General features: G+C 41.5%; 1 protein-coding gene across 1 annotated transcript; it reads right to left on the reverse strand.

The window, feature by feature from the left end:
• Window positions 1–429: 429 nt before the first annotated feature.
• Window positions 430–13,617, reverse strand: LOC307243940 (protein FAM171B-like; the record flags this gene model as incomplete). Its single annotated transcript, XM_080018908.1, has 9 exons — window positions 430–1,086; window positions 1,180–1,986; window positions 2,447–2,570; window positions 3,027–3,143; window positions 4,749–4,919; window positions 5,395–5,553; window positions 6,109–6,201; window positions 7,548–7,781; window positions 13,383–13,617. 9 exons carry the CDS (start codon window positions 13,615–13,617, stop codon window positions 939–941), a joined length of 2,088 nt encoding a protein of 695 aa, XP_079875034.1. The 3' UTR covers window positions 430–938.
• Between the last annotated feature and the right edge of the window lie 297 nt (window positions 13,618–13,914).

Genomic DNA, 13,914 nt, shown 5'->3' on the forward strand with positions numbered 1-13,914 from the left:
ATCAGGGAGGTTTTGGACTGGCAACCCTAACCCTAATAGGAAAGGTTTTGGGAAAAGCAGCAACTTAATGACTGGCAACCCTAACCCTAATCAAAGAGGTTTTGGACTGGCAACCCTAACCCTAATAAGAGAGGTTTTGGACTGGAAACCTTAACCCTAACCAGAGAGGTTTTGGATGCACAGCAACTTAATGGCTGGCAACCCTACCCCTTAACAGGGAGGTTTTGGACTAGCAACCCTAACCCACACTGCAGAGAATCCATAATTTGGCATAAAGCCAAATTGAAATGACTGTAAACTAGGCTGCAACGCATTAAGAGAGAGCAAGGTAGGATACAGGCTGCTGCATAATCCAGTATATCATTGATAGACGTTGATGCAGCATCATTGTCCAACCACTCACAATTCATAGAGTCATCCACAGTCAGGAGTCAAGATGGTGGTGTCGGCACCTGTAATAAACACAACAACGCAAACTTCACCCTAAGACCGGCAGTATTCAGGTGTAGAGGTCTTAACGGGTCGCCCCAAACCCGACCACACGAGGCCTCCACCCACCTGCACCCGGTTGGGGTCCACATTTTATTATTTCCACCGACAAACATTCGGTTGGTTCTGTAATACGGTATCTAGAGGGAAAGGGGTGCGGGTATTTATCTATTTTGTAGTGGTTGGTTTTAATCCTAACCCCTAACCTTAACCCTGTTATTGATTGATTGAAATTGATTGAAAAAATGTGCAAATCTAAGATTTGTTTGCTGTGTAAATTAAATGTCCTTCCCTTCCCTGCCTACCGTGACCACACATCACTGACAGAAAGAAAACTGACGATGTACCACCGCTAGGATTGTCTAACTGGAATAAAATGAAGGTACAGCCAGGTGTATTAGACTAAAGATTGGTGTTTTGTGGTTATTATTGCTATTATTATGATTACTCTACTGCTGGGTGCGCTTGATGAAGGTGCTGTTTCTCTCCAGAGTCACCGTCCTCCTGCCTCCTCCGCCCTGGTTCAGTTCACTCATGTCCACCCCGGAGTCCAGGCTGGTGTCCCGACTGTCGGCCGGCCTCCGCCTCCTCTGCTGCTCCACTGCTCTGCCGCCGCCGCTGCCGCTCGGTTGGTGCTGGTGGTGCTGGTGGTGGATCTCCGCCGCCGGTTTCCCCTCCAGCGACACGAACCAGGCCCGGGAGGGCGGCGGCGGCGAGGGTACACCGCCCCTGCTCCTGGTCCTGGAGAGCTCCGTCAGGACGTGCTCGGAGCTGCCGTGGAGCCCCGAGCACGAGTGCCGTTGGGCCCGGATTTTGTTCAAGGTTCCCGGGACGGACATGGACTCCGGGAGCCCGTGTTGGTGGAGAAGGCCCATGGAAGGGTCGATGCCGATGCCGATGCCGGTGCTGGTGCTGGTGCTGGTGCTCGTGCTGGTGCTGGTGGTGGACCCCGGGCCCTCGGAGGTCTCTGGAGCTTCAGGGTTTGTCTCCTGGTTCTGGAAGCGACCCAGAGTCTGGGTGACGCCATCTTTCCTGGGCGCTTCGTTGGGAGCCCCCGAGCGAGGCAGGGTGGCCGACCTGCTCCGCTGAGGAATGGACCCTCCCGGCTGGTCCTCCTCCATGTGGAAGACGGCCGGGGAGGCGTGGAGGATGGCGACGGGCCGATTGTAGAAGAACAGACCATCTGTCAGCGAGAGGGGAACCGCGGGTGAACCCGTCCGATCGTTCGGGTCGACGCCCAGCCCCACGGCCACGGCGTTCTCCTCACGCCGGGGAGATAGTCCGTTTTCCGTTTCCGCGGGGTTGGATTTGACCTTGCCATTGCGCCTGGACATGAACGAGGAATTGTGCCGGTTGTCCCCCATTTCTGTGAGCGAGTGGTTCAGCCCGTCCTCTGCTGTGGACTCTTCGAAGGGATCGTCGTCGTACGTGGAAGTGGTTTGGTCTCTTCTGGACACCGGCCGATTGGTGGCGTGGATCCCCTTTGGCTTAGATCCACTGGATGGATTGAAAGATAAATAGATAGATGGATACGAGGCAAAACAGTTTGTTATTTAAGAACTAGACTTTCTGACCCCTTTTCCAGTCAGAACACGTTATACATTACTCCTCATAGGAGTTCACATTCTTATGCTTTAATAATTTTTATTCTTAGTTATTTTAATAACTGTGTTGTATATACAGTATTTTATATATAATTTTTAATATATATATATCTACATATATAGTATCTTATATATTTTTATTTATACTATTTCTTATATAAAACATTTTATATATAGTATTTTATATATTTTTATTTCAATATAGTATTTTTTTTTAATTTATATAACATTATTTTTGTATATATTGCAAAATATGTCTATATAAGATGAACTATCTTTGAGAAAAACATGCGTTACCATAATGACTAGTAAATGGGTGAAAGCTCGATCAGTTCCGTTAATTCCTTGGTTACCTGCGGCAACAGAGCAGCGAGAGCAGCAGCGCGATGAGAAGGAGCAGCGTCGCTCCCAGGGACAGAGTGATGGAGAAGGAGTGTCGGAGGATGAAGTCCAGGGGCACCACGAGCTCCAAGAACCCTGCAGGAACACCACAACACAAACAGATGACGGTTTTTACACTAATTAAAATTTTGTGTAAAAACCTCTGTAGTTAAGTAAAGTTAACTGAGGTAGCTCCCTTAGTTAAGTTTACCTGAAGCTAAAAGTAAAAATTATAGTCATACAACTCTACTACTATTTTTATTAATTTATAATTATTATTATTATTATTATTATTATTATTATTATAAATAAAAAAAGATATACTTACCTATATCCATTATAATTTCTCAGAATACATAATTGGAAGCAAATGCATATGTGTATACAGTATATATCATATCATGCATAATTCTTATAAATTGGAAACCAATGACACCTTCCTGATGTTCCCCCGAATCGGGTAAGATGAGTAAAACCAAGATTTCTTCCACAGAAATGCACCAGTATTAAAGCAACAGGCGGATAAACAACAACATCATAACAGCAGCTCACCCCTGGGCGAGGGGAGCGGAGCAGCCATCCAGTTCCCCAGACGAGGAGCCGAGAAGGTCCACACCAGCCGCCCCTTCATCAGCACCACGGTCCCCAGCCCACTCCTCATCCACCCACCTGGAGGGGAGGGGTCCAAAAAACGTCCATCTGGAATCACTGCCATGCGGTAACCTCTACCAAGCAAGGATTTCTCTCAAGGCATCTGGCCGTGAGTTGGGCGTCTTAAAGAATATTGAAATATTTTACGTCACATATCAGAGTAATAACTTTTACTCGATAGATGTATTATCTGTAATAATTGCTGAGTGGATTTTGGTCGCAGCAGCAGCATATTTAAATATTGATTAATTAATAAATTTGTTTATTTATTTATGTATCTATTACATGTATTAATTTATTGATATACGCATGTATGTATTTATTTATTTGTTCATGTACAGTATGTATTTCCTTATGTTAATTGATTTACTGTTTATTTGTTTCACTTCATCTTGTATTGGTTCATATCAATAATAATAACATTTTTCTATAATAGTATAAAGGTAAATAATGTTAAAACACACAAGGCTTTCCCTTCTCCAAAGAGTCTTTTCTCAGAGGTTTACAAACCCATTCAAGTAAACATGATTATTTGACAACTTTATTATTATTATTATTATTATTATTGTTGTTATTATTATTATTATTATTATTATTATTATTATTATTATTGTTATTATTATTATTATTATTATTATAATTATTATTACTACATAATTAGTAAACAGTTTATACAATATTTTAATCTGAAAAACGCTGCTTGGCGTCAGACTTCTTTTCGGAGCCTGTTGGGCTTCGGTTCACACTAGAAAAGCTCCTCTGAGGCGTCTGCACTGTGACAATAATTTGTGGTGACGACCGAGCGCAGCCAGGTGGAGCTCCCCCCCGAGCTGCGTTCAAGTCCCACAGCTGGAGGAGGAAAACACATGTGAGAGGGTGAAGGGGAGGGCACATGGCCAGCTGACACCTTCACATTAATTATACTACCCCTTACCCTAATATAGTTAAATAAATATAGTTAAATATAGTTCCCAAAAATGTCAAACCTCAAGTCAAACGGTTTGTGAACTGAGGTTTTGATGAACCCGGTTCAAATATGATCGCACGGTGCTGGAACTACGGCTTTCCAGGCTGAAGGTGCTTCTGAAGGACAAAAGAGTAATTTATATATACATACCCTATATACATTATTTATATATCCAATTCATTGGCAAAACCATCAGATTTTTTTATTTTTTTTGTTTCGTAAAGTATTTTTCAAAGTGTTTCAAAACTCATGTCACTGCATTTTTCCAAAAAACGTTGAAAACGCGACACCACTGTGTTCAGATAAGAAAGCAGGGTTCTTCGAGTTCTTTCGCTGAGCTCACTCCTTTGACCGTTAAGAGTAAACGTGCTCTGAGGACACGCCCGTCTCCCGTGCTACTCGTACAACGTTTTGTAGATTTGGTACAAAGGCTGGAAATAGGTCCAAATTGGATTTTAAACGTACGGTTGCACTGAAGCTCAAGCAAATGAACTGTTTTTCAGGAACCCAGAAATCTCAAACACCTTGAATGGTTTTATTATTGTTATATTATATTATTATGATTATCATGATGATTATTATTATTATTATTATTATTATTAATATTATTATTCGGTTGTGGTTGTGATTATGTCCCTCAGGTGACATGGACCCACCGGTGGACTGGTTGAAGAACCAGGCTGGGACGGCGCTGGAGGGCCTCAGTCCACGCTGCTCCCCCACTGGGAGCGTGATCTGGACCGGACCCCCAACGTCCAGCTCAGTCTGCCCGGAGAACAGCTGGACGCTGACGGCTGCCACCGGACGCAGCTCCATGCTGGAGTATCCTGAGATATGTATAAATATCTATTACAGATATTAAACACAATGCACATGTACTATATATACGGAGAGGAAGAACAATGGTCCTGAGAGACACTTTCATCTTCCTCTTCCTCTGTTGGTCTCTCTCTCCATCTCTCTGTTACTCTCCACACTTCTCTTACTTTCTCTATATTCATCTCTTCTGTATATCCATTACTCTTTATATATATTACTCTCAATATTTCTCCCTTTACTCTATCTATTGCTCTATCACTCTATCTATTACTCACACTATATTATTCTCTATATTTCTCTCTATACTATATACAGTATTACTCTTAAATCTCTTTCTATGACTCACTTTCTCTACCCATTAGTCTATTTCTATCTATCAGCTAATCTCTCTCTCTCCTCTCTCTCTCTCTCTCTCTCTCTCTCTCTCTCTCTCTCTCTCTCTCTCTCTCTCTCTCTCTCCCCCTCTATCCCTCCCTCTCTCACCGGATCTACTGTGCATGACTCCCAGTATTTTGGGGAGCTCTTCCCCGTCCTGCTGCAACTGTGGAACAGTGAGGAAGGCGGTGATGGAGGAGACGTCAGAGTCCTCCGTCAGGTTCAGCAGAGACTTGGACAACTGGACACTGGGCTGCGATGAAGCATCTACTGAAAAGATGATTTAGACAATACGTTCATTTAGTTTGTTATGAAATGTATACAAAACAAAATCTAATACATGCATAACTATAATAATAATAATAATAATAACAATAATAACAATAATAACATCAATAATAATAATAACTATAATAATTATAATAATAATAATAATAATAATAACTATAATAATAATGATAATAACAATAAAATCAATAATAATAATAACATCAATAATAATAATAATAATAATAATAATCAGCTTTATTTAAATATTACCTTTCATACATACATGCAAGTGCTTTACGTGAATAGAAGACCACCAAATGGGAACAATAAAAGCTGAGCAAACAAGCAAAATGCATTTAATAGACAGTAAAATAGTAAAAAAAATGTATTAGTAATTATAATAATTAATATATAGTATATATAATATAATAATAATTATTAAATGCGTTCTGCTCAAGAGATTTTTTTATTTTAATGCAATTTTGTATATAGACTCTAATTATCTTCTTCTTATCCTGTCTTTAATTTATGATATACAGTATATACACATACCAGCAGTTTTTCCAGTAATAACGACTGAATCTTCAAAGAGCCAGATGTTTCCCTGGGTCAGACTGAGCAGCGACACAGTTACTGAGGAAAATACTACAAAATGGGAAGAAAAATGGGGAGAAGAAAATGCATCCATAAAAATTTACCTCATGGCAGGCCAAAATACATTCCATAATCGCATAATTAAAAAAAACAAATCTTGGATTCTGGCGCCCACGAGAGGAGCCAGGACTTAAAACTTAATATCAAAGCAACCAGATTTTCTGAGTTTGGGACTCGGTTTCGGCAATTCAGAACCCTTAAAACGAGAGATTTCCATATGGTTTTCTTTATCTCATAACCTCGCAAAATAATAATCTTGAAAATCTGCCTGGGACTTCAAAAACCCTGCCTGAAGTCCTTAACCCTGTGGTGTGCATTTCGGAATTAAACCTTTCTGCCAATGGATGGCGCTCTTACTTTGAGACGTCCAGAATTTCTCACTGCTGCAGGGCTCTCTCTCTCTCTCTCTCTCTTTCTCTCTTTCTCCCTCCCTCTCCCTCCCTCCCTCCCTCCCTCCCTCCCTCCCTCAGTGGCTTATCTAAGATTTCCCCATAATCCTCTCCCTCGCCCCGTGATTCAAATCTTTGCTGTCATAATAACCCACTCAGTAGGATGGAGAGAACTGTAATAAAAGGAAAGAATGAAAGTGTCCCACAGAGCCAAGTGGGTCAGGTTGTGTGTTATCAGCCCGAGGGGTCAAGTGGAGATTTATCTGCTGCAGTGGACACGAGCAGCAATCATCACAGCCAACATTTCAAGTTACACCACTTCCGTGACTTAAGCCATGGTTTGTCATGTAAGACTTTAGACAAAATAATGTAATTTTTTTTTTTTTTAGTGCTTGCTTCTTATTTTCTTCTTCTTATTTTCTTATGTAATTTTATTGTTTAATGGGCATTTTGGGGAAAAATTGTATATTGGCATTTTTTTTTAGTTTTTTTTTAGGATTATTTTTCTTCTATCTGTCCGTCCGTCCGTCCGTCCGTCCGTCTGTCTATCTATCTATCTATCTATCTATATATATAATATTTCTATCTGTTTTATGATCATTATGCCCATAAACGCTGGGTTTGCAAGGGTGCTAGACTGACTGTTTCGTATTTGAATGGGTCTACTTTTAGGGACTCTATAGTCTGTGGATTTTTGAGTGGACTGGAAATGGCTGCATGACCTGGCAACCCTGAACCTCCGCCAGCATAACTCCATCCCAGGCGAAACTGGGAAAGGAAGCCCAAGTGAAAAAAAAAGTAGATTCTTTCATAATTCACAAATTTTTTAGTACATAAAATGTATTAAAAGTAAGTATACTTTCTGATAACGCACTTAAGTATACTTTTTATTCCCACTTTGGGAAGCACAAATCATGGAAAGCTCAACGCAAATCACGGTTCCCTCACTTGGCATCCTATGGGTCTTCCAGTGCGCGGTTGCCAGTGCGTAACCCTCTTTTCTAGCTAGGATGGTGAGGGGGAGCCCGTCCTGGAAGTCCAGGTGGAGCAGCACCACCCCGTCCTCCCCGGTGGAGGCTGAGTGTGACCTGGTGTAGTTGCTGTAGACCTCCACCGTGGCCTGGTCCAGGACCTGGCGACTCAGAGCATCAAAGACCTGGACCTTCAGCGTGAAGGAAGGACCTGGAAAACACACAAGGGAGCGTCAATAAGGTTACACCGCTTTCATGAGATTAGATTCTGATATACATTTATTGACCATCTGTCCCCTGAGGCAGCCTTACCCCCAAAAAAAGGCAAAAAAAAAAAAAAAAAGGAATTGGTGGGCGGTATACAACATCTCTCTCTAATATCGATATTGTGGTATCAGACAAGAAATACTGTATTCTGGGATTTTGGGGATTGTGTTATTGCGATAAAGTTAAATGTTGTCTTTAAGACCGTGTTACAGTAAATGAATGTAATTTTCTGGTTGTTCTAGTCAATGCCGCTCATAATATCCAAATAATGATGATTGTTTTCCTTCTGTAAAAGATAAATAATAAATAACTAAATACAATACAAAGGCAAAGTAAATTAATATCGACGTATATTCTGTCAAAGATATGGTGATATTTTAGCATTTTGGCAGTATCGCCCAGCCCTGTCACGGAAGAATAGATTGAATGACTCTACAAGTATACATTATTATTATTATTATTATTATTATTATTAATAACAATAATAATAAATTATAATAATAACATAATAACAAAAATATAGTTTTTCTCCACATCTCTCAGGTTTGGTATTATTACACATCACAGAAATCCTAAAATGCTCCTATCAGCCTTCAGTCCATACGGATACAGATATCTCTCTCATAATGATATTGCTATCGTAGTTGGAGCTCTATTCACATCATGTGTTGCCACTTTCATGTTTCTCCTCGGAAATATTAATTATGCATAATAACAAGCGAGGCTCACACTATTAATCACCATCACGTCATGCTCCAAAACCTAATGTGCTCAGGTTCATAAAACACAGGCATGATTTTACATGATGAATATCAGTGAATAAGCCGTGGTTAGTAATACATCACCATGTGACTGCACATCGATACACGCTCGTCGTCGGGAGAACAAGTGCGAATAAATGAGCGTGACTTCCTGTTTGTTGTTGTCGTTTGTCAGATTCGGTGTGAAGCAGGCTTAAATGCTGTGGTACTACAATAAGCACCTTAACCTTGGACTCTCATCAGGATCTTATCGTCCTGCAGCACGTCAACATCCGGAATAACACCGCTCAGGATCCTTTTAACGACCGAAACAAAGCCCCGAATCCATGAGCCTCATCTAGAGGAACTGCCAGCGAGAGCTTAAGGTTTGATCCCACATTGCTGGACCCAAACATGGAACCAGGCGGCAGACGCGTGTAATGCGTCTATTGGGCTGCGCATTATAAGATGGACGACGTCAACACTAGAACCTGATGATATTGGAATATTCGTGGAGAGTTTTACACGGTCCAGCTTGGGTTCAACAAGTTAAATTATACCACGTTGTTAAGTTTGATATCATAGCACAGCGCCGGTTCTTCAAATAAAACTTCCTCAAATATTTTAAGTTTTAATTTTAATTCTTGATTAAATTTTGATTTAGACGGAAAAAAATCATTCGTCATCATTAACTTTGACATATACATATATACTGTACATATAGTATAATAATCATACAAAAAAATACAAATTATAATAAATCAATAAAATTGAGAATAAATAAATGAGTAATTAAATATATACTGTAAATACATATATAAAACTTTAAATTCCGAAACAATAAACTTGACTGTACATAATAGAATATATAAAAATATATCATTTACGCCTGTCTTGATTTAATAACATTACAAGGGTCAAGGGTAAGATAAGATCATTTCCAAACTCTCCCCCGGTGCTTCCTCAAACAGCTTGAGGCAGCGCTGTAATCAGAGTTAACTGGAGCGTTTAATAACATCCCAGCTTGGACCTGGACATCACAGGCTGCACAGAGCGGCGTTCCCACAGCTCTGTGCACAGAGGGAAGGATGGAAGCCTCCTCACTCCTCGTGCACGCTCTCACTTTGTGGCCTTGTGCACAGTCTTACTTTGTGGCATCGTGCATTATCTCACTTTGTGGCCTCGTGCACGGTCTCACTTTGTGGCCTCCTGCACGGTCATACTCTGCAGCCTTGTGCACGGTTTCACTTGGTGGCATTGTGCACGGTCCCCCTCCGTGGACCTGTGCATGCTCTCACTCTGTTGACCCGTGCACACTCTCACTTTGTGGCCTCATGCACGTTATCATTCTGCAGCCTTGTGCACGGTCTCAATTCGTGGCATCGTGCATGGTCTCACTCAGTGCATGTCTCACTCCGTGAACTGGTGCATGGTCTCACTTCGTGGCATCGTGCACACTCTCACTTTGTGGCCCCATGCACGCTCTCACTTTGTGGCCTAGTGCACGCTCTCAGATTGTGGCCTCGTGCACATAAAGCTCTGTGGCCTCGTCCATGCTATCAGGTTGTGGCCTCCTGCACATCTACTCTGTGGCCTGGTGCACGCTCTCACTTTGTGGCCTCGTGCACGGTCTAACTTTGTGGCCTAGTGCACGCTCTCACTTTGTGGACTCGTGCACGGTCTCACTCCGTGGCCTCATGCACAATCTCACTCCGTGGCCTCGTGCACAGTCTCACTCCGTGGACTACTGCACGGTCTCACTTTGTGGCCTAGTTCATGGTCTCACTTTGTGGCATCGTGCATGCTCTCACTTTGTAGCCTTGTGCATGTGTCACTCTGTGGCCTGGTGCATGTTCTGACTTTGTGGCATTGTTCACGCTCTCACTTCATGGCCTTGTGCACGCTCTTACTTTTTGACCTAGTGCACGCTCTCACTTTTTTCGGCCTAGTGCACGGTATAACTTTGTAGCCTAGTGCACACTCTTACATTGTGGCCTTGTGCACATTTAACTCTATGGCCTCATTCATGGTCTCACTTTGTGGCCTTATGCACTTCTGACTTTGTGGCATTGTGTGCACTCTCACTTTGTGGCCCCTTGCATTGTCTCACTTTGTGGCATCGTGCACGGTATCACTCCATGGCCTCATGCCCGGTCCCACTCTGCGGCCTTGTGCACGGTCTCACTCCGCAGCCTTGTGCACGGTCTCACTCCGCGGCCTCATGTGGCAAAACACAACAAAAGCCAGATTACACTAATCTGCTCATTAGAAAAAAATGACCGACACCACAAAGAGGTTTACTGGCTCCTGGCTCCTGGATGGTGTGCCTTCTGAAACACTAAGCCACTGTACTGAGAAGGGGGGGGGGCTATTGAAACAAAAAGGGGAAATAGGCGAAAAATCCCCAAAAACTACAGGAAAATGACATTTCTTAATGTTGCCGGAGCTACACTGACCTTGCCTATAGTTTAATGTTTCACGATCTTTGCAGATAAAAAGATACAACAATGGAAATTGTACAATGACAAACTTTACAAATGAGAGCTGGATATGAACACAAATGCACACAAAACTTTACAAAATAAGAGCGCAATGATAAGTGTTGATTGATGATAGACATGTCCAACCAATCCAACAACCAGATGCCAAAGAGCTTTAGTGTCATTATCACTGTACAGTAACATTCAAAAATTAAAGCTGAATATTAATATAAATAACACACAATATTTTACAGAATAAGAGCACAATGATAAGTTTTGATTGTCAATAGAAATATGTCCAACCAATCCTCAAAAAATCTATTCCATGTATTCTAAAGTTATAATATCAAGTGATAATATCCACTTTTTCCATTGAGTGGTTTATTATTGTCATCAATGTCATTGTACAGCAACTAAACATATTATTATTTTTTACAAAATAAGAGCGCAGTGATAAATGAAAAGCTCTGAATAATAATGGAAACACCATCCACCAATCCAACCATCCGTTGACAGCTCCATCGTCTTTTAATCCTTTGTTTTGTGCATGAAGGAGCTCTTATCTCACCCCTGTCTTATCTTATCTCATCGCCAAACGCCCCAAAAACACAACATCTCAGACGTCCAGAAGGAGGATGAAACAAGAACAGCAGAGATCCCCGGCCAGGACCCGACAGATGGTCCCACAGGGATTTATCTGGGGTGGGTGCTGACCAGACTGTGTGTGTGTGTGTGTGTGTGTGTGTGTGTGTGTGTGTGTGTGTGTGTGTGTGTGTGTGTGTGTGTGTGTGTGTGTGTGTGTGTTGGAACTAGGCCATACCTTGCACCAGTAAACAACAACAGAAGCACATCCTTCAGCATGTAGCTCAAACTCAAACATTGTGGGCCAAACTCAAACATGGGTAAGATAAAATGAGATGATTAAGAAAAGATAAGAAAAAAAATAAGGTAAAATAAGATAGGAAAAAGGATAAAATAAGACAAAAATATAATAATAAAATAAGATTAAAAAAATGAAGATAAAATATATTGTAAAATATTTACAATATTAATATGTTGTATTTGTTATTAATTCTTTTGGCACTTGTTCTTTTCATAAGAGAATAGAATTTAATAAAAAATATAAAGATGGTGAGATCGTCTACCAGGGTGCAACTAAATGAAGACACTAAATTACTCTAGTAATTTGTAAGTGAAATAGTAAGTGAAAAGTATAAACCATCAAGAATATAAGTATTTGCTCTTAGATGTACTTAAAGTATTTAAAGTAAAAGTATTTTAATGTCCTGTACCCTGTACCTTTTTTCTGATTAAAAAACCTAAGTAACCCTTAAGTACACTGTAGGCGTTTGACTTTAAATGCAATGGACCAAAAGTTGATGTTTAAAAACTTTCCTCAACCACAGTAGAGGAACAAAGTTCTGGGACCAGTGACCAGTTGGGTTCAGTTCTGCAGGACCCAGTGTTCCCAGTGTTCACTCGGTGGGACAGTGGGTCCTTGGTGGAATTTACTCCCACGGTGTCATGAATAAGTCATGAAGCGGCTGCAAGAGACACGACATGGACACAGAGCCTCCTTTCAGTGTGGAAACACGTGAATTTTGGAAGCTTTCGCTTATTGTTTTTTTTATTACTCATTGCCAACTTCTCTTGTTTGTCAAGTGTCCTTAGGTTCCTTGAAAATCAGCTGAATCAATGAATTAAAGTTATGATGATGATGCTGATGATGATGATAATGATGATGAATATTATTTCATCATTATATTCGTATCATCATCATCATTATTATTATTATTATTATTATTATTATTATTATTATTATTATTATCGTTATTTCATCATTATATTATTATTTTTATTATTATTGTTATTAGTGTTTTAATTGATAGACCTAACTAGGCCTATCGATTCCAAATCCCATCTGACAGAATCCAACTACAGATCATTAAAACGAATTATATAGTGAAGTACAATATCAGACAAAAGTACAACAAATGGTGTCATGTCACCGGCAATGTTGACTACAGATGAGGACATGCGGTGATAATATCCAAATATTACAATATTACACGATCACATGTCCAGGCCCAGCCTAGGGCTTGGCCTAATTTTCGGGGGAAGAATTTCCCAGCATCAGCTGAAGTTCGGTAAACACCAAACTGTCGTTGAGCTGCGGAATGGATCTCCACGAACTGATGTCGAAGTTGAAAAACAAACAAAAAAAAAGCAGCATCTCAGATGTGAGAGGATGTGGAACTTTTTTGGTGAGATAACGAACAGCTGATAAGGAGGATGGAGATGATGATGATAATAATAATAACAGACCTCCCGTGGGCTCGCGCAGAGCCTGTGGGTGTGGGTGGGACGGTGGGTCCCCGTCCCCCTGGTCCGACGGGCCCCCCTGTTCCCCCTGGTCCGACGGGCCCCCGAGGTCCCCCCGGTCTCCCCGGTCCCCCTGGCCGGGGTGCAGGGGGCGTCCTGGCCCCGCGTGGACGTGCTGCAGGACCCGCAGCACCACGCACAGCACGACCCACAGCGGTGCGCGCACCAGCCGCTGCATGGCCCCGGACACCCCCCCCCCCCCCACCCGGGAAAAAAAACAACCCCAAAAACTCCACCGTAGTCCGGGCTGCGCGGGTCCCCTTATCCGCTGCTGTGGAACTTGCTCTCCATCTCTGTCCTGCTGCTGCATCCACACCCTGCAGATCACTGCAGCGAAGTTAGCCTCATGCTGCCATGGATGCGTCATTAACAGGAAATTAACATCCTGTCTTAACATTTATATATATATATATATATATATATATATATATATATATATATATATATATATATATATATATATATATATATATAT

Source organism: Zeus faber (assembly GCF_960531495.2).
Source record: "Zeus faber genome assembly, chromosome: 18".
Lineage (NCBI taxonomy): Eukaryota > Metazoa > Chordata > Actinopteri > Zeiformes > Zeidae > Zeus > Zeus faber.